Raw genomic sequence first — 22050 nt, forward strand, 5'->3', positions numbered from 1 at the left:
AATTGTTTCTGTATTGGATGTTTTTTCTGTGCTGTTCTGTTGATCTTGTATTGTAAAAGCAACTTCTTGATATTCAACATATAGAGAGCCTCTCCAGGATGACTATGGAGTACAGAACCTGTCTTCTAGCTCCTCCTGCTGGCCCAATACATGTTAGTAAAGTGTTATCCAACATTCATTCCCTTTAAAGCATTTTTGTAGGACAGACATTGAATTAACATGATAAAGCATTTAAGAAGACTCAATTCAAAAGTGGCTGAGTTTGAAATCACATTTAATGTTTGTTCAGGAGCTGATTCACATGAACCTCAACCCTTTGTGTACAGTACAATTCTTCAATATTTTTTATTATCATCATCAGATCATGGTCTTAGCTCTCCACACACTCATTCACACACACACCAACCCTCTGCAGCCAGTCATACCAGCTGAGGGGTACACACAGGCAATCTTAAAGGGGACTTAGTTGTAACACCAGCGGAAACTCATCTTACACAGTAACACAGTCACAAACCTGCCAGAGGCTAACCCTATCACGGTGTGAACACTCACTGGTGGAGGAAAATCTGAACGTGCAAAAGTGGTCCCCTTTAAAGACTGAAGTATTTAGAGTCCTCTGATCTTAGGACACAACAATCACTCATTTTCTCCTGTCTTCAGTCACTCCCCATCCCCACTATCCCATTCTCATGAGCACCAATAAAATAAAAAATACTCATCAAGGTTTCACCTCCTGGACTGCAAATACACAAATGCACAGAGCAATAAAAAGACATGTCATAGAAGGTTGAAACTAAATCACGATAAAAGGAATCAAGATCCATTTGTTTTGTAACTAGCTGTTAATAGAACTGTTAATAGCTCTAATAGCATCAACAGTTTCATAAGTACATGTAGTTATATATACGTATCTATATTCCATAAAAGGTATGGGGGATTGTTAGGGTCAAACAGTCATGTTTTCAACATAGTTTAATGCTTGAACAAACTTGAAAAGTTAATTTCTGTATGGACTCTTCAGTTATTGCTTTACTTTGCAGGAAATATAAACACTTACCTGAAGCAATGTGAAGACACGCTGGAGCGACAGCGTCGCCCCAGTTTAGAAGCTGTTCCACCAGAGGCCATACGTAATGCGTCTGGATTTAAGGGCACCAATACTTCACAGAGCTCTGACAGATAGCAACCTCTGTGGGCGTCCGTGTACTGGGTGCAATAATGCAGTAGTGTAACAGTTCCATGAAGCCAAGGCCGCTTATGTATGTCACTGCAACAGTCAGTCAACTCTGTGGTTCACATACTGGGAGACACTGGATCCAGATGTACACCGATACATGTCCCACGTCCAATGAGGAGCCTTGGTTGCTCCGTAGCTGTGCAGAGCTCCTCCCTATGAACAGGTCCCATGTAAACAGCTTACAGAGGTGAGACCAGGGAGTAAACACACTCTTTGGCACATCCTTAGGAGAATGGCAGATGCAGTCAAGTCCTGATCAGACTGAAAAATAGACCAGATCCCATGATTAGCTAGATTTGTAGCTACGGAGAGGTCCTGTGTGTTAGCTACTGTTGACCTCTGTCTAGCATTTAAAAGTCATTGAAAGACATACACATGCACCTCTTGTGCAAAAATACACACACACAAACTAACAAACACACATAGCTTATGCACTTAGATAAAAGTGTCACTGGCCTAATTTCAAACATTCCAATGTTCTAATTGAGCCTAAAAAACAACCTAGTTCACCACATTCAAATGTGTAATAAATAACAACCAAGGTTTTGGGTTTCATTGACAAGGCAAAAAAGAAATGGCAACATTTGTATGTGTGTCCGCATTGAAACTTGAAATAGCGACCGTCAATACTTCTATGGACCCTTTCATCGAAAGAATAGAGGAGTTTCATCAAGAGCTTAAATGCAGTTAGCTAAACAGTGTTGGGGACATTAAACTATGGAATAACATAATGACCAGCCTAATTTAATATGGCACAGTCATCTAAAATAATAAGTGCATTAAAGGGGATAGTTCACCCAAATGACACATTGGTTTCCTTACCCTGTAAACAGTCTATAGATAAGGTATGACAGCAATCCTGGTTTAGTTTCCCTGGCACTGTTTTCAAATGATAACGTTTTAGCATTTGTGGCACAAATCCCATGGGACCGATATCAGCATTTATATATAAGTGACTTTGTTGTGCTTTTAGACATTTTCCGAATGATTTGGACATGATGTTAGAAAAATGATAATATCATATAGCCATTACTTAAATTGGATTTGTGCCACAAAATTTGGAAAGGGTGCCAATGAAACTAAACCACAGCATGGATTGCTGTGATACCTTGTCCATAGACTGCTTACAGGGTCAGGAAACCAATATGTAATTTGGGTGAACTATCCCTTTAACTACATTCAGAAAACATTAAGTTACTGTGTGACTGCACCTGTCAGCCTAACACTAAGGTGAATGGGACGTCCCTTCAAGGTGCTGCTTCCTCTACAGGGTCCTACCTTTTCTCTGAAAGGGGCCTTTTCCTCATCATCACTGCCCTAATCAATGGGGCATTTAGTTAAGTGCTAGGTGACATTGTCTACGTTAAAATTGTCTTATCAAAATAACGTGTAAATGGGCTTTTTTAAGTCTGTACCATAGACTAAGCATGAATACAAAAACATGATTTAAACTCCTTTTAAAATGTTGCTGAGGGAAGTAAAGCAGGAGCCATGAGTGTGCTCCTCTTAAGTGCTTCAAATATAAATGGGCGGAGCCTATCAGGTCTTTGTAAAGCACTGTTTAGAGCAGGGAGATAGGTCAAAGTTCAATATGGTTTTAAGTTAACCTCTCGGTTAACCACTGAGCGGCAGGAAGTGTAACTGTCCACGTTACAAACTGAACATTCAGCTCAAACAAGTCCAAACAAAGAAGAAACAGCAGACCCCGAAGCCCTAGACAGTTGCAATCACCCACTCTGGTCAGGAGAGCTTGGGTTCCCATGGCAATGGGGCTTTGTAACCATCTGCAGAGCTTCCTAGGAGAGGCTGGGGGTTGAGAGAGCTCGTTGGGGGAAAGCTTCTCTTCAAAACACTTCAACAACAGGTCCCCAGTGTTGAGGCCGAAGGAACAAGTGGATGGAAACAAGGCATGGCAAAGACGTGGCAGAACAAGATGGTTAGAAGAATGTGTGGATTGTTATGGACCTGGGGGTTACAAGGACAGGGTGGGGATCAGGATCGGGGTGAGGGTGGACTCTGCTGAGGCTGTTGCCATTGGAGTGGCAGTGACAATTGGAGCAGACTCAGCCATTGGGGGAGGAGAGGGGCTGCAAGGAGGGGGAACAGTAGGAGCTGTGGTGTGGGTGTGGATGGAGGGTGAGGTTGAGGTGGGGGCAGGAGTTGTGGTGAAGCTGGAGGTAGTGGCTGGGACTGAGGTTGAGGTTGGGGTTGGGTTGTGGTCTTGGGCTGGGGGATCTGTGGTAGAGGGAGCAGGCTTGTTGTAGTTGAGGTTGAGGATGTGCTGCTGGAGGTGGCGGATCCAGTCCTCCTGCACAGAGAGAGGACCCTGGAACTCCACCTCACAGAACCTGGCGGAGAGAGGCAGAGAGCACACTGTACTCACACATCATACAACCACAGGAGGGAGACAGGAACGGTACATGGATCATTTAAAAATGTTGCTTTAATAAATCAACAGATTATAATTATCGTGAACGTTTTTATGGCCCCTGGGCCGACAGACTAAAAGCACTCATTCACACAACTTCCAAATCTCAAGTGCCTCCCTATTCCCATAATAGAGCATAACTTCTGACAAGGGCTATAAAGGAGTGCACTATATTGGGAATATGGCATACTTTGAGATTAAGCGATGAGTTCAGTACTGCACAATTCCCCAGAGAAACTCACCGGCACCTGAGGGAGTAGATCTTTCCCACCACTTTTACCAGGGGGGTGGAAGGGGGTTTGGGCACCAGGGCAGGAATGGTACCGGTGCGAGGGGGCTTGGGGGTGCCACTGTCCCTCTCTCCTCCCTCTGAGTGGGAGGGGTGTTTAAGAGGTCGCCGCTCAAAGCCTGGACATGAGGAGAGAACACCAGGCTGAGCATGAGATGGACAGGTATGTGTGTATGGCGAATAGTTGTGTGTGTTTGTGTGTCACACTCACCTCTGGGCAGGCGCACGTTGAGCTCACTGCGGGCCACCTGTGTGTGGGGAGGAAGGGTGTTGGAATGTCGGGCGGGACTGTGGCTGCTGTGGCTGGGTCGGGAGGGGGGAGTGAGACCTGCATCACCCTCTGCTGCCCGGGGTGATGCCAGGGTGAGCTCCCGGCCTACCCGTCTGGCCTGGGCCAGCCCCAGAGCCGCCCACTGGGAGGAGGAGGAATGCTTCTGGGAGGGCATGGGGGGGAGGAGGTCAGAGTCGGACGATGGGGAGAGAGACGAGCTGCTTTTCTGCAACATAAAGGAGAGGGATGAGTGCTTCTCATTAAAATAGCTGTCTCAATGTACTCTAATAGAAGGACATGACAGAGTAATCTTCTAGTCTTTATGTGTGTCAACTCATCACAGAGGGAGTAATGGTGACACAAATACACTATGCTAATTCAGGAGGGATGGGCAACTCTATTTTCTAGAACATAATTCATCTGAATATGAAGGATCTATGTCACCTGGTGCTCTGGTTACCATAGCAACTATTAAGTCAATACCTAAACCTGTTGTGTCCCCCACAGAGGAAATATGCTGATATGAAAATCTTTGTGTTGGAGCTACATGATAGCAGATCTGAGTGATGGATTTAAATCACAAAATGTCTGGTGGTGGCTGAGGCCAATTCCATCTTTTGACCTTTAAAAGCCCATCTCCTGGCAGGTGTTGTTAGTTTGAGAGAGCTAAAGCATTATGGTAAACAATTCACCTGACCTTTAACGATATGGGTTGTCATGTCAATGGTCTAAACAGCCCTAAAACTGTGCCGACAGGCCTCATAGCGGTCCGAAACCCACGACTTAAATGGACGAGGTCGGCACTAATAAAAAACGACTTTGCAATATTGCAGCTTGATTGTGCATTGTGTGCACAATGTCACACTGTTTACTCTAAGTCAATATAAATAATTGCTGCCTTCGCATGGACATTGGAAAAATGGAACTTTCGAGATAAATCTCACTGCAAGTATTGTGAGTAGCATAGTCCTTTTACTATCATCTATCACCATTAGATAAAAACTACTAAATAAATCAATTCCTCCCTGACCTTCTTGGAGGTGGAGCGGTTGGATCCCTGCATGTAGCTGCGGTGCATCTCCACCACCGTGTGGGGCCGGCTGCGCATCCAGGCACTCAGCGTCTCGATGGGCGAACCGTTCACACACCACTCTGTTACGCCAAACTGCCGCAGGTGGGCCCGCGCATGGCTAGCCAGCGCCTTGCGGTTCTCAAAGTAGAACCCACACAGCTCACAGCTGGAATCTGGGGAGGGGGTCAGGGGGTGAGAGAAGGCAAAGGAGGGGTGTTGTCAGTCAGAGCTAGGCTTAAGTTAGAGACATTTCATCAATGTTTCATAAAATTAAATGTATATAACATATGTGTCATTCTCTGCTAAATGCAATGAGTCTGTACTAAAAGACAGTCAGCAAGTTAAAGGATGACTGCAACTCTTCTGAGGATCTTTAGTAAGGTCATGGCTTACCCAGGTGCCCTCCGGCATTCTTGTCTGGAGAGGACTTCCCTTTGATGGAGAGGTCATGTGGCAGGGGCGAAAAGGACTGGGGGTGGGATGGTGACCTCTCAACTGGACGGCCCTCCTCCGACATGGGTCTTTTACCCAGCAGGGACACCGCAAAAAACTTCCCAGCGGGAGGGGTGGAAGAGAGGCCCACCGCCCCCAGGCCGTGCTTATGAAGCCGGGAGCCAGAGTGCAGCAGGTTGAGGGGGGATTTGCGGGAGAACTTGGGCGACTGGTAACCCAGGCCCCCTACCAGGCCTTCCCAGGTGGGGCTGGACCCCTGGCTGGTCTCCTTCTTCAGCCCCGGGGCTGGGGACGAGGTGCCCCCATTCTTGTGCATGAGTTCTCTCAGGGTGTCTATGGGGGAGCCGTTGACTGTCCACTCTGTGATGCCCATCTGGCGCAGGTGGGAACGGGCGTGGCTGGAGAGACCTTTACGGTTCTCAAAGTACTCCCCACAGAACTCACAGCGGATGTCCCGAGTGGGCTCTACTTCATGGGCTGTGACTGTGGGAGGAACAGAGGGAGGGGGAGACAGAGAGATGCAAAAAGAGACAGTAGAGAATAAAAACAAGGCATCACTTCAGTATGGATATTACCTTAATAATTACAAGACGGTCTTTCAACTTGGACTCACCCAAGTTAAGAGGGAGCATATTGTCGGAGCTGCTCCAGCTGCAATTCAGTGGCTCAGAGGAGTATCCCGCTGCTCCCCCCACCGCTCCTGGCATGGTGACTTCCAGCTGCATAGGCTCAGGCTTCAGCTTGACTATCAGGCTAGGGGAGGCCGGTGGAGCTGAGCCCATCTTACGCACTGTGGACTGGTGGCTGGGTGGGTGGGCGAAGGCAAAAGGGAGGCGACTCAGGAGGCTGGGCGAGGCAGCGGAGGACAAGGGGGAGCGAGGGGGTCCGGGGGATGGAGGGGGAGATTTTAGGGGCTTGAGGGGCAGGGCGCATGGTAGACCTCGACGTGTGATCAGCTCTCGCAGGGTGTCTATGGGGGAACCATTGACTGTCCACTCTGTGATGCCCATCTGGCGCAGGTGGGAACGCGCGTGACTGGAGAGACCTTTACGGTTCTCAAAGTACTCCCCACAGAACTCACAGCCGATCTCCTTCACTGGTTCACCTGCAGGAGAGATGGAGAGTAGAGATGAAGATCAACTTAAAATAAGCACCTCACGAAACTGTACATCAACAAGTCACTGATGCTGTATTGCATTGAATGGAGAATGAGTTTAGTTTCCATCATATGACAGACACTCACTGTGGGGGATGGGCGTGAGTTCCCCGCCACTCAAACGGAAGACCTGTAATTTGGAGGACTTGGGACGTTTGGAGGGCGGGCCAAACATTGAGGAAGCTGAGGAAGAGGTAGCTTTGGACCCAGATCCGCCCCCCATCGTAGTGACCTTGTAGAGGAGAGGTGTGGAGGAGGTGGTGAGGAGGGAGCGTTTGGGGAAGGAGAGGCTGGCTGTGAGGCCCCTGAGCCCTTGGGGCCCCTCAGGCTGCAGGGCGCTGGCTCTGTGCTTGAAGTCATCAGTGTGAATGAGCTGGTTGAGGAGGTCTATGGGGGAACCTTTGGACTCCGAGTACTCCACCCCAAAGTGACGCAGGTGGGCTCGGGCATGGCTGGACAGGCCCTTCCGCGTCTCGAACCAGGCGCCACACAGCTGGCACACTATGTCCTTGTTGGGGTCCACCTCCAATGCTGCACAGACGAGGAAAATGGGGTATGAGGAAATGTTTTACTTCAGACACCTTTACAACTTGTGCATTAATCAGTTGGGGATGGATGACACACTTACTGAGGTTGAGTGGGGCATCAGTCTCCTGTGGAGCCCAGAAGGGTTTGGCAGAGAGGTTAGAGGTGGTGCTCTTCACCCCTCCAGGCTTATGGTCCAGACAGCGTAGGGGGGATGACACAGGCAGCAGAGAAGAGATGGGGGCCTTCCTCACCACAGGAGAAGGGGAGCAGGCCCTGATGAGGGAGGAGGGGGGATGGGAGGCCACAGGGGAGGGAATGGAGAGAGGGATGGGTTTCTCGTCCATGTCGGTGTCTTGATATCTCTCCTCTTTCCGTGGGGTTGGCAGGACGGGAAGGGGCTTCTTGGCGACGGGGGGGCGGGGGAGGGGAGGGGGGGAAGTGCCCATCCAGACCACGCTCCTTGGTGATCTGGTAGAGGAGGTCGATGGGTGCCCCGCTGCTCTCCGACATGCCGATGCCCAGCTGGCGCAGGTGGGAACGGGCGTGACTAGATAGGCCCCGCCTCGTCTCGAAGGGGGCACTGCACACCTCACACTTTAACAGGTTGGACACTAAAATAGAGAGGACAACAGTGAGAGGGAAGAGATGCAGCTGACCAGCACACAGCAAAATATGGAATATATGGAAAAATTTCCCTTTGCATATTTTATTTCAGTCATAGTTCAGCACTGGTGTATGTATTATTACATCATTTATAGCACTTCAATTAACGGACGGTGACAAAAAGAGCAGGAGGCTGTGTAGCTGAGAATTCTCAACTCCATGATACAATCGAGTTGAGTGGCAATGAGTTTGCTGCAATCCGTAGTTTTTGATACAAACAGCATTTTAAGTGACCTACACCGTTGTTTGCTAATGAAGAAGGAACAGCCCCATCGTTGAAGGACGATTGTTTTTGTTTTGGCAGGAGATGCATAGAATGCAATTGTCATCAAAAACTACTGATACAACTCCCTCGGACAGCTGTATAACAATCTGGACAAGCACAGGTACAAAGTAAATGTTTCAAAAATTAAACATTTTTAAGTATCGAGTGGCAGTGCATGTTTGAAGTCGCTAACTTCATACTCCATTGGAAAACAGTGAATTATGCAGCACAATTTGACAAAGGTCACATTATAGCCCTATTCAGACGGGACTAGTATTAGCAGAGACGCTGGTTATGTAATTAATACACCAGCATTTTAATTATTCCAGAGGACAATTCGCACGGTATACATTTTAACATCTTGCAGCCTTTAATTCTTCATTTGTTTTCATTCAATTGACTCTTATGATGGAAGCCTGGAGGGTTTTATTCTAAGCGTGAAGATATGTCAACATCATGTCTAGACGATAAAGGCTACACTGATAACTCATGCTTGGCGGCCAAATGTAAAGGTGTCCCCATGTTTAAATTACGGAAGTGTGATCATAATCATTATTTTAGGGATCGACGGTAGACTGTCCTAATGACAAGGCCTCCCATCCTGCTGATGTGAGCTGTTGAACAGTGCTCTTGCACTTGAGATGCGTCTATGGATGAGAAAGTGAACTTGCCAATTCCCAAAAAGTTTAGCTCAGTGGGGAATCAGGGAAGCCCTGTTTGCAACCTATTGCTTACATCAACAGCCACGGTTGAATGAAATAAGCCTAGGCACAATGTTTTTTTATTGCACATTTAATTAAACTGGCGCATTTGGCGATGTTCAACATCAATTCATTGGCACAAAACATAGCCTATAAACAAAAGTATTCACTGTGAAACTTGATCAATTTAAGCCATTCATATAAAATATATGCGTAGCACTTTGCTTAAGCATCAATTCATCAAATCAGTTCTTGTTCTTGTGCTCAGCACCTGTCAAGCTCTTGTAATGTCTCGAAAAACACAGGGATGTCGTTATGCACAGGACTAGCATTATCAGAAGACCTTGGAGTTTGCCAAAAAACATTAGGTTAATCTGGCTGGAATTTTTACTCTCCTGCCATGTAAAACTGACTGACTGTGATGTACATATCGTGTTGAAAATTCTCAGCTAGGGGCTGTGGTAACCTCAGCCACATCTGTCTGCCACCTAACAAAGCCTCCAGATCACAGGGGAGCTTTATGTCTCATCTCATCTTGCCCCATGTTGTTCAGTCTCACCCTTGATGTCAGCTTCATCCCTCGGGGAGAGGCTCTCTGGGTCCAGGGAAAACAGACCCTTCCTCCCTGGGCTGGAGGTCAAGCTGTCCAGTGCTGGCATCTGCTCTTCCTCCTCCCCGCCTGAAACACAATACACAACCAAATGAATGAGTCATTCATTAAAGAGTCATTAACCTGGGAGGATGTGAATTAAACATGGAGCCTAATGTCACCAGGAAAATTACATAAGTACTCATTTTGGTAACTAGTAACACATGAAAATACACAACATGACGAAAAGTATATGGACACCTGCTCGTCAAACATCTCATTCCAAAATCATGGGCATTAATATGGAGTTGGTCGCCCCTTTGCTGATATAACAGCCTCCACTCTTCTGGGAAGGCTTTCCACTAGATGTTGGAACATTGCTGTGGGGACTAATTGTTGGGCGATTGGGCCTTGCTCGCAGTCTGCGTTTCAATTCATCCCAAAGGTGCTCGATGGAGTTGAGGTCAGGGCTCTGTGCAGGCCAGTCAAGTTCTTCCACACCGATCTCGACAAACCATTTCTGTATGGACCCCCTTTTGTGAACAGGAGCATTGTCATGCTGAAACAGGAAAGGGCCTTACCCAAACTGTTGCCACAAAGTTGGAAGTACAGAATTGTCTAGAATGTCATTGTATGCTGTAACGTTAAGATTTCCCTTCACTGGAACTAAGGGGTCTAGCCTGAACCATGAAAAACAGCCCCAGACCATTATTCCTCCTCCACCAAACTTTACAATTGGCAATATGCACTGGGGCAGGTAGCGTTATCCTGGCATCCGCCAAGCCCAGATTCGAACGTCGGACTGCCAGATGGAGAAGCGTGATTCATCACTCCAGAGAACGCGTTTCCACTCCTCCAGAGTCCAATGGAGGCGAGCATTACAAAACTCCAGCCAACGATTGGCATTTTGCATGGTGATCTTAGGCTTGTGTGCGGCTACTCGGCCATGGAAACCCATTTCATGAAACTCCCAGAGAACAGTTATTGTGCTGACGTTGCTTCCAGAGGCAGTTTGGAAATTAGTAGTGAGTGTTGCAACCAAGGACAGACATTTTTTATGCGCTACGCGCTTCAGCATTTGGTGTCCCCGTTCTGTGAGCTTGTGTGGCCTACCACTTCGTGGCTGAGCCGTCATTGCTCCTAGACGTTTCCACTTCACAATAACAGCACTTACAGTTGACCGGGGCAACTCCAGCAGGGCAGAAATTTGACGAACTGAAATGTTGGAAAGGTGGCATCCTATGACGGTGCCAAGTCACTGCGCTCTTCAGTAAGGCCATTCTAATGCCAATGTTTGTAGGGGGATTGCATGGCTTTGGGCTCGGTTTTATACACCTGCCTGACATGGGTGTGGCTGTAATAACCGAATCCACTAACTTGAAGGGGTGTCCACATACTTTGTATATATAGTGTATGCATAGGCAAATTAAATCGTTTTTAAATAATACAATGTGTTATGTTTCTTTATGAATAACAAAAAAGACATAAAACCTTTACAATGGAGCAGCTAATAATGATAATAAAACGATATTCATTCAAATAACTGCAATTTGCAGCGCTCATCAATTATTGTCGCTTCAGACATAGTCTGTCAAATAAATCACTTCTTCAAGTGTGTAGACCTGTGATAATGGCAAAACACTCTTCGTTTTCCTGTTGTTGTACATTTCGTAACAGACACATGCCTTTCATTGCGATTGTGTATTTCTGGGACAAAACTACAATTTTCTGCGACAAAACGGTAAATCATAAGCGACGTGAGTAGACAATGCTTTTTGTCCGGTGGGCGGCTCTGCGCTTGTCAGTTGATCTCGTCTCAGGGTGCTCGCAGAGCAAATGACACCTTTGATTTTTCTCGCTTTATTTGCAGCATCAAAAATGTGATCACTGCAGCAAAATGATACCTTGATTTGATAAAACTATTAAAAGTAACAAAGTTACAAAATCCGGACTTCAGTTTTCATTATATAGCAGTAGTAGGCCTACAGTAACATCAAGTAACCTGACACTTAATAAAGTGACACTTAAATGTATTTTTAAGATCAAAATAAGTTTTGATACGACTACAGATTTGTAGTCCGTTATTCCTGTATTATAAGCATGAGGCAATGCATTCATAAAGAATGACACCAGAGCGACCACATTCAAGAAATCAAAGGAAAGTAAAATGGCGAGGATTTGGGAACTGTAGGTAATTTTAGAAATCCTGCAGTATTGGAAATAGTGAACGTCATCCGAGACGCACAAAATATATCACACAGAAAATGACAGTCCACATCAAATGTTGCAAAACACATTCCTGCGCGCGTAGCTACAGTGATACAAGCAACTCGAACAATGACAAGAATGACACATTTGTAGCCAATGCCTTGACTTTGTCTATCTCACCTTTAGCGCGCGACAGTGATTTTAAATGGTCTAATATTATTTGATTTTTTTTACGGATAATGTGTCTTGAGACAATTTTGACGTACAGCAAACAATACGGGCTACGACGCGACGTGCAACAATGAAGCCGATGAATGTTTAAAGGGCACCGGCGTTACGGTGCGTGGTACTCACCGGTCAGTAGCTGCGGTGCATCGGACTCCCAGCAGCGAAAGCCAGACAGTTTTTCCGCTATTGTTTGTGTCTGCAGGGAGGTGGAAGCAGCCATTTTGCCCCCGTACACATGCACCGCTAAACTAAGGCGTGACCAATCGAGCAGAGGCTGGGACAAACGCGCTGAGCACCACATCTCCCTCTAATATGCTCGATGTACAGTAACACTTTGTCCCAAATACTGCAGTTCATCATAGACAAGAAATCTGCTACATCACACAAGTCTCACAACTAGGGACTGATATTACAACACCAACAGGCAAAGTGCCACATCAGGAGAGTAGTTCCATAATACAAAATAGTTGCAAAACTATTGCACAGAATCGTTTTCATCATTCAATATCCCTTGTGCATTGCATTGCCACTGCCGTTACCATTAGTTACCATATTCAGCACAGAGACATTTCTTTGGAAGTCTTATTCACGCTGATCAACCATCATGTAATCTACCAACAACCTATAACACAGTCAGACCACAGTGTGTTGTATTCATAAACCACCACGCCAGCTCAAAAAGGCATCCTACAGTACACACACCAGGTACACACACACCTTCAGGCTCACCAACGCTGTGGTCTTTCTTCCAAGGCTGAGAAGGCGACGATGGCAGTAGGTTGGAGACTGTTGCACCTGTTGCCTCTTCACTCCCCTCCCCTCCCCCTGGTTCTTCCTCCTCCGTCTCCAGGTCTTCCTCCTCCTCGTCTGAGGCTGGGCTGCGTGGGGGGGCTGTGGGGAGGACCAGGTCTGGGCGGCTGGAGAAGAGCTCCCGGAGGATATGGATAGGCGAGACAGTCACCTCCCAGTTAGTAATCCCAAAGTCCCGCAGGTGTGCCCTGGCGTGGCTGGACAGGCCAGCCCGGGTGTCAAAGCCAGCACTGCAGAACTCACAGCGCATCACACTGAACGTATCCGGGTCAAAGTTGGCAACTGGAGAGAGAGAAGGGCACATAAAACGTTAGCAGTTTACAGACCGACTTGGAAGTTGTACACATCCTCTACCCTGACTGATACTTGTTACTTTGTTACATTATAGTTTATCACAAATATACCGCATCATACACCAGACAAGGTCCTAACAATGTAATAACAAAGATTCCAGATACCCTTTTTCTTCTTCTTCTGGTAGGAGAACTTCTTCTCAATGGCATTGACCTCCTCAGGGGATATGAAGTGGCGCACGTTGTAGCTGACGCCCACTCGGTTGAGGTGGCCCCTCACATGATTGGCCAGCCCGATGCCGTTGTGGAAGCGATCAGGGCAGTAGGGGCATTTCCTCTCCACGCTCTTCAGGGTCCCTGTTTCCTCATCAATCTCCTCATAATCCTCATCTGATATGCCCTCCTCTAGGAAACGCCGGATATTCTCCTCTTCCTCTTCTTCGTCATGATCATCGTTGTCATCATCATCGTCATTTTCAGCAGCAAAAACCTTGTTACTCTTCTTTTCAAAAGCAACCTTTGTCTCCCCGTCCTCTTCCTTCACGGGCTTCCCTTCTGTAGAGCTTGAGGCTGTGAGGCTCTGTTGTTTTAGAGAGGAGTCATCTAGCGCAGGAAGGAAAGGGATATAGTATGAGGCTGAGCTGAGAGCCATTTATTACACAGTATTATAATAGAGAAGTGTTCAATCCCAGTCCTGGAGAGCCAATGTGCCGCTGGGTTTTTGCTGTGTCAGCAACTGGCTCAAACAATCTTCAACAGCAGATGAGATAACTTTATATCACGTCAATTTACCACGTGATATAATGGCACATCAAGAATAGGCATCATATACAGAGACCCTTCAGGGCAGTGATGGAACAAACACTACAGAGGCCATTCAAACAGACGTAACATGAAGAACAGTGATAAGATGCAATGGGGTGAAATTAGAAACAGACATCTACTCACCTAGCAACTGAGCCTTTATATTGATTTGGGGAGAGCGCAAGGAAGATAAGGCTGACTATATTGTATTTGGTGAGGGGAGCCATGCATCACTGCATGCCAGGTGGCTACTTCACAACTCAGCCTGTCACTCACCCATCGCCTTGCCTCCCTCCCAACGACCAAGGTAAGAGAGGAGAGTTGGGGGTCAAAGCGGTTGGGCTCATTGAGGACAGGGGACAGCGTGTGTCTTAGCTGGGCCTGCTGGCCCTCAGTCAGCCCCAGGCACTCTGCTGCCCCCCGCAGGCTAGCTAAGAAAATGAGTTTCAGCTGCATTGCCGGGGCAGGCACCTCCACAGGGCATGGAAGGGAAGCAACGGGCAACCCAGGTTCAGTTATGGGCCAGGCAGGGACTGCTGAGCATTTTCAGTTACGGCCAACCCAGTGACTGATCTGCTTGTGATATTATGATATTATTTGATAGCACTGTCCAACAGTACACATGAATGAAGCACAAGTTATGCATTCTAGGTGAATATAATTTCAATGTTGAAGGACAAATATCACAGGTTACCCAACTATGCAGGTCCAAGTTGAAAATAAAGAGAGAAAATATTGAATTGGAATTCGGAGTAGCCTCAGGAGTCCAAAATATTCTGGACAGTAGAATATTTTTGCTTATGGATATGCATATAGTGTGGCCATTCTCTAGTGCAGTGGTTCCCAACCCCAGTCCACAAGTACCCCCAACAGTACACATGTTTATTGGAGCTCCAGACAAGCACACCTGATTCAACTTGTCAACTAATTATCAGGCCCTTATAAGGTGTTATTTGTCCGGGGCTACAACAAAAAAGTGTGCTGTTGGGGGTACATGAGGACTGGAGTTGGGAACCACTGCTCTAGTGTATCAGATCATTAATGATGAAAGGTTTGTCTCAGAATTAGCATGAGAGCAGTTTAATAGGTGAGACTCTAAAGAAAGTCTAAGGTATTGGCTTCTTTCAACTGTTTCGAGAAGGCTTGAGGGGATAGGTTCTGCAGCTTAGTCTCACCTCGGAGGGATCGAGCCCTGGTGAGCGGTTTGGATCCAACAAGTGATTCAGTCTCTTTTTGGTTCATATCGGCTGCCAGGTCAGGGCTCTGGCGCTGTCTTTGTGCATCATCGGTCTCAGGTGGACCGCTGTCCAGTCTGGGATTTGGCCGGAGGAGTTCTGTCCCCGCCTTCCCTCTCCTATTTGCCCTCTTGTTCCCGATGGTCTTAAAGGCTAACTCTCTACGCTGGGGAGCTGTAGCAGTGTTTGATGGTTGGGGCTGTGTGTCACTGTCCTCCATAGCAGAGATCCAACTAGAGGAAGACTTACTGGCCTTTGACTGGCTTTGGCCCTCTGGTGGAGAGACAGGCTTAGAAAGCTTATCAGAACATGGTGGAGAGGAGGCATCAATTCTGGACCCTGGACTGTTAATCTCTTCAGGCCCTTCCCCACAGATGGAGGTCTGCGCAGGGTGAGCCACGTGTTGGTGCTCCTTTAGAACAGTTTGACTGGAGGCCTGGAAGGCACACTGATCACAAGTGAGAGAGATGGAGGTCAGGCCAGAGGCAGATCCAGGTGACACAGACGGCTCCATAGGAGTGAGCTTTGGCTGAAAGCGTGGAGAGGCTCGCTGCAGACCAGTAGGTTTTCTGTTGTGGGTCTTGGCGTGGTTGGCCAATGCCTGTGAGGTGCGTGTACTGAAGTCACACTTGAGGCAGAGATAGCGACGATTGGCTGGGCCTTTGACCTTTGCTTTGACTGGGGTTTTGGCTCGAGCTTTGACTGGGGCCCGGACTGGAACTGGGACTGGATCTGGCTCTGTGAATGGAGCTGGATCTGGCTCTGTGAATGGAGCTGGATCTGGCTCTGTGAATGGAGCTGGATCTGGCTCTGTGAATGGAGCTGGATCTGGCTCTGTGAATGGAGCTGGGACTGGCTCTGTGAATGGGACTAGAGTTGGAGTCGTGACTGGAGCTACAAATGGTTCTAGGACTGGGCTTGCAGGTTTGGTCACCTTGCTCGGCTCACCCTGCGTAGTCTCTCCTTTCCCACTGTCACTCAGCTTCCCAATCTCCTCCAGGATCTTCTGACGAGACTCCTGGTGTCGTCTGTTGTGGTCCGCCAGAGCCAGCCTGTTTGACAGGTTCCATCCACACTCCACGCACCGAAATCGTGCGCCCTTCACTCCACGCTCCCTCCTGCCAGCCCCCGGCCTGCTCTGACTGTGCTCTTGCATGTGATCCTGCAGGTAGACCTGCTTCTTGAAGTAAATGCTACATTCCACACATGTGAAAATCTCTTCACCAAGCTCTCCCTCTCCTCCTCCTTCTTCACCACCCTTTTCCTCTTCTACCTTCTCCAGTTCCTCTGTTGCCTTTTCCAAGTCCTCCTTAAAGTCATAGGCCCCTCCACTCACCTTCACTGGCCCCAAGCTCTTTGCTCTTGAGGAAGCACCCCATGCCTTCATCCCAGCTCCTGTTGATGTGCGTTCCCAGGAGCCCTGGCCAGAGAAGGGCCTGAGCAGGGCCCTTTTCTTCTTCCGACGCTGGATGAAGGTGCAGTGTGCCCAGGGTGCTGGTGGGGGGCTCTCTGTGTCTGAGTCTCCAGGAAAGGTGTACACATCCCGCTCAGGTTCCTTGTCCTTCCCTGTCAGATCCTCTTCCTCTCTTTCCTCTTCAATTTTGCACCCCTCCTTTGATGTCACTTTGGACTGAAACAGTTCAGCTTTCTCCGATATATTCCAGACTCTGTCATCTCCCACTGTGGATGGTTAAGAGACAAAAGGAAATTAGAAAAGGAGTTATTTTGAAAATAAACTATGTTTTATCTGGTGTTTAACCTTGCTCCCCATCATGCTTATATTCTTTTGAACTATGTTGGCCCTCTCTGTGTGTGTTAGGCTTGTCTTGGTCCCGCTCCTCCACATGGCTGAGTAGGTTTGTCTCAGTGGGTACGTGCTGCAATTGTTCAGGTGCTTGGTGATCCTCACTGTCAGGTCTGGACAAAATTATACAGAAAGAGACAGTTGTATGAGTGGGTCAGACAGAGCAATGAGTCCCTATCTGTCTATCTGACCATGTGTCCGCCTAACCTGTTAGTGTGTCCGATTGTCACTTTATTTGACCTCTCTGGTTTACTGTCTGTCTGCCTTGTAGTGTCGTGTCCTATCACTCATACAGTGGAAGTCGGAAGATTACATACACTTAGGTTGGAGTCATTAAAACTCGTTTTTCAACCACTCCACAAATTACTTGTTAACAAACTATAGTTTTGGCAAGTCGGTTAGGACATCTACTTTGTGCATGACACAAGTCATTTTTCCAACAATTGTTCACAGACAGATTATTTCACTTATAATTCACTGTATCACAATTCCAGTGGGTCAGAATTGACTAAATTGACTGTGCCTTTAAACAGCTTGGAAAATTCCCCAAAATTATGTCATGGCTTTAGAAGCTTCTGATAGGCTAATTGACATAATTTGGGTCAATTGGGGGTGTACCTGTGGATGTATTTCAAGGCCTACCTTCAAACTCAGTGCCTCTGCTTGACATCATGGGAAAATCAAAAGAAATCAGCCAAGACCTCAGAAAAAAAATTGTAGACCACAAGTCTGGTTCATCCTTGGGAGCAATTTTCAAATGCCTGACTGTACCACATTCATCTGTACAAACAATAGTATGCAAGTATAAACACCATGGGACCCCACAGCCGTCATACCGCTCAGGAAGAAGACGCATTCTGTCTCCTAGAGATGAAGGTACTTTGGTGCGAAAAGTGCAAATCAATCCCAGAACAACAGCAAAGGACCTTGTGAAGATGCTGGAGGAAACAGGTACAAAAGTATCTATATCCACAGTAAAACGAGTCCTATATCGACATACCCTGAAAGGCCGCTCAGCAAGGAAGAAGCCACTGCTCCAAAACCGCCATAAAAAAGCCAGACTACGATTTGCAACTGCACATGGGGACAAAGATCGTACTTTTTTGAGAAATGTCCTCTGGTCTAATGAAACAAAAATAGAACTGTTTGAGGTCGACCGATTATGATTTTTCAGCGCCGATACCGATTATTGGAGGACCAAAAAAGCCGATACCGATTAATCGGCTGATTTTTAAAATATTTTTATTTGTAATAATGACAATTACAACAATACTGAATGAAACCTTATTTTAACTTAATATAATACATCAATAAAATCAATTTAGCCTCAAATAAATAATGAAACATGTTCAATTTGGTTTAAATAATGCAAAAACAAAGTGTTGGAGAAGAAAGTAAAAGTGCCATGTAAGAAAGCTAACGTTTAAGTTCCTTGCTCAGAACATGAGAACATATGAAATCTGGTGGTTCCTTTTAACATGAGTCTTCAATATTCCCAGGTAAGAAGTTTTAAGTTGTAGTTATTATAGGAATTATAGGACTATTTCATTAACCTTTGACTATTGGATGTTCTCATAGGCACTTTAGTATTGCCAGTGTAACAGTATAGCTTCCGTCCCTCTCCTCGCCCCTACGTGGGCTCGAAACAGGAACACACCGACAACAGCCACCCTCGAAGCAGAATTACCCATGCAGAGCAAGGGAAACAACCACAGGCTCAGAGCGAGTGACGTTTGAAACGCTATTAGCGCGCGCTAACCAGCTAGCCATTTCACTTCGGTTACACCAGCCTCATCTCGAGAGTTGATAGGCTTGAAGTCATAAACAGCGCAATGCTTGACGCACAACGAAGAGCTGCTGGCAAAACGCACGAAAGTGCTGTTTGAATGAATGTTTACGCGCCTACTTCTGCCTACCACCGCTCAGTCAGATAGTTAGATACTTGTATGCTCAGTCAGATTATATGCAACGCAGGAGACGCTAGATAATATCTAGTAATATCATCAACAATGTGTAGTTAAATAGTGATCAAGATTGATTGATTGTTTTTATAAGATAACAGGCAGTCTCCACAAGGACTGGTTAACTGTAAGGTTGCAAGATTGGATCCCCCGAGCTGACAAGGTGAAAATCTGTCGTTCTGCCCCTGAACGAGGCAGTTAACCCACCGTTCCTAGGTCGTCATTGAAAATAAGAATTGTTGTTCTTAACTGACTTGCCTAGTTAAATAAAGATTAAATAAAGGTGTAAAAAAATAATAATAATAATAATCGTCAAAATCGTTGTCCAAAAATACAGATTTCCGATTGTTATGAAAACTTGAAATCGGCCCTAATTAATCGGCCATTCCGATGAATCGGTCAACCTCTATTGTTTGGGCATATTGACCATCGTAATGTTTGGAGGAAAAAGGGGGAGGCTTGCAAGCCGAAGAACATCATCCCAACCGTGGCAGCATCATGTTGTGGGGGTGCTTTGCTGCAGGAAGGACTGGTGCACTTCACAAAATAAATGTAATCATGAGGAAATAAAATGATGTGGATATATTGAAGCAACGTCTCAAGACATTAGTCAGGAAGTTAAAGCTTGGTCACAAATGGGTCTTCCATATGGACAATGACCCCAAGCATACTTCCAAAGTTGTGGCAGAATGGCTTAAGGACAACAAAGTCAAGGTATTGGAGTGGCCATCACAAAGCCATGACCTCAATCCTATAGAAAATTTGTGGGCAGAACTGTGCAAGCAAGGAGGCCTAAAAACCTGACGCAGTTACACCAGCTCTGTCAGGAGGAATGGTCCAAAATTCCCCCAACTTATTGTGGGAAGCTTGTGGAAGGCTACCCAAAACGTTTGACCCAAGTTAGACAATTTAAAGGCTATGCTACCAAATACTAATTGAGTGTATGTACACTTCTGACCCACTGGGAATGTGATGAAAGACATAAAAGCTGAAATAAATCCTTCTTTCTACTATTATTCTGACATTCCAATTCTTAAAATAAAGTGGTGATCCTAACTGACCTAAGACAGGGAAGTTTTACTAGGATTGAATGTCAGGAATTGTGAAAATCTGAGTTTAAATGTATTTGGCTAAGGTGTATGTAAACTTCTGACATCAACTGTAACTATCTTCCTGCCGGCTGCCCTTCTATTCCTCCATCTCACCTGAGTCCAGAGGAGGGGGATCCTGGGCTGTGAGCGGCCAGACCATGAGGGTTAGAAAAGTGCTGTAGCTCCTCCTCTGACAGACAGCGCAAACCACAAAACAGACAACAACAGGAACGTCACTTCACATGTCGGCCACCCACAGGTAAATTCACAGGCAAAGATTTACAGTAGTCATTCCTAGTAAGAGACACAGTTTTGACTACAAGCAGATGGAGGAACATTGAAACATTCCCGGAAGTGTCAACAAATATAGCTGTGGTTGATAGCAACAAGTTTAACTGATAGCATCACATTTAGGAAAGCCCATAAACTACACCACTGACATGGATGGGACACACTTAAAAATGCAATAGAATGATTCATATTGTGTTCATACAAAGCTCCGTAATAAACCAGTGTGGTAACTACCGTCTAGTGTCTCTTTCTCAGAGTCAGAGTCCCAGGTCAGGGAGGAGGGAAAGGCTGAGGGCCTGATGCTCCTCTGTGCACTCCTCCCTGATTCCACCTGGGATAAGGGGCCTCCGGTCCTCTCAAAGTCCCCATTGTCACCACTGGACCATGGGCTCCCACTGAAGGTGAGCTCGTCTGAAACCTGTTGATGACATTGATGCAATCTCACAGCAAGAGGCAGCATACTGAATGCAACTGACATTGATTCTGAAGTCTGTGATTTTCACTTATGTAAAAGCCTATGTTTCAGCAAATGCAGAATGTGGTGGTCGACCATGAAAGGATTATCTTTACCTGTAAGGTGTGATTTAGGAGGTTGTGTGTTGCGGTGTCCTGTGCTGAGAATGAGGGTGGTGGCCCATAGCTGCTCACTGAGGTGAAGGAATCCCTGGGAGAAAGAGAGTCCCCCTCTAGCTCCATGGTCCCCAGAGCACAGTGTGGCGTCCCACTACTGACCACTATAGTCTACATTGTGTGGTGTTCTCTTCCACTGTTTTCATATACACAAACAACACACACACACACACATGGGGTACACTTCCATAATACTGTCATAACAGAGAGATAAGCAGCACTCCATAAAAGGTGTTCTGATGCACACAAAACAACCAATTTAAAGTAATTGGAAAATCATGTCACTAATTTGGGGGTCTGGGTTGGCCACTTGATTTTCTGCTTCAAATGCTGCATTGTCAGTGAGCCACAATATCACACCAAGACCTTGATGAATTTGACAAATCGTAAACGCAAGAGATGGTAACAAGCATCGCGCAGTGGCGTCACAGGTTCAGCCCATTGCAATTTTGGGAATATCTGACCCATTTTCACAATGTCTGGTGATATTGTGAGAATATAACATATTTCCCAAATGGCCACGTACAAAAGTATACTTTTATTCAGGCCCTGTCTCGCGTGTTAGCTAAAAATAAACGCAAATGCAAGTAGCTAACACATCAAGGTGGGGGGGGGGAATATATCTACCTGCAAGGGCATTGTGGATGGATGTAGCAAGCATTATATAAATATGTGAAAAAATGTTTATAATGTAATAACGCCCGATATTATGTACTCACGGAAAACGGCCTGGCTTGAGGTCTGAGGAAAGGAGTTGTTTACGCACCGTTCTCCATGCTTCATATGGAACAAAGCTACGGATATCCTCAGTCCATGAATGCATGTAGAGTGTGTTGCTATAATTTTGTCACATCGGTGCTACATTTTTTTCCATGAACCCGCTCGACTCCATGTTATTTGCCTGCAGGCACGCCAAGGCTACGTGAGTGACGTCGATTCAGAACTGCGTTCATGCTATCCCTCTCAAATCCATGTTTCAATTTATATGCGCCACTACACTGACAATACGGTATAATGCTGATAGCTTGACCACGGATAGCTTG

The 22050-nt window shown here is 46.4% G+C and overlaps 1 protein-coding gene across 1 annotated transcript; it reads right to left on the reverse strand.

Moving 5' to 3' along the window:
• Positions 1 to 257: 257 nt before the first annotated feature.
• On the reverse strand, positions 258 to 21967 carry LOC115110579 (protein Wiz-like). Its single transcript, XM_065006589.1, is given in 18 exon segments — positions 258 to 3585; positions 3908 to 4073; positions 4166 to 4451; positions 5256 to 5470; positions 5691 to 6233; positions 6364 to 6855; positions 6994 to 7437; positions 7535 to 7868; positions 7870 to 8045; positions 9623 to 9742; positions 12806 to 13180; positions 13357 to 13794; positions 15171 to 16910; positions 16990 to 17147; positions 20201 to 20276; positions 20612 to 20795; positions 20948 to 21143; positions 21727 to 21967. Coding segments are annotated over 17 exon segments (6249 nt in total). The 5' UTR covers positions 21074 to 21143; positions 21727 to 21967; the 3' UTR covers positions 258 to 3209.
• Positions 21968 to 22050: the final 83 nt, after the last annotated feature.

This window comes from Oncorhynchus nerka, linkage group LG21, assembly GCF_034236695.1.
Source record: "Oncorhynchus nerka isolate Pitt River linkage group LG21, Oner_Uvic_2.0, whole genome shotgun sequence".
Lineage (NCBI taxonomy): Eukaryota > Metazoa > Chordata > Actinopteri > Salmoniformes > Salmonidae > Oncorhynchus > Oncorhynchus nerka.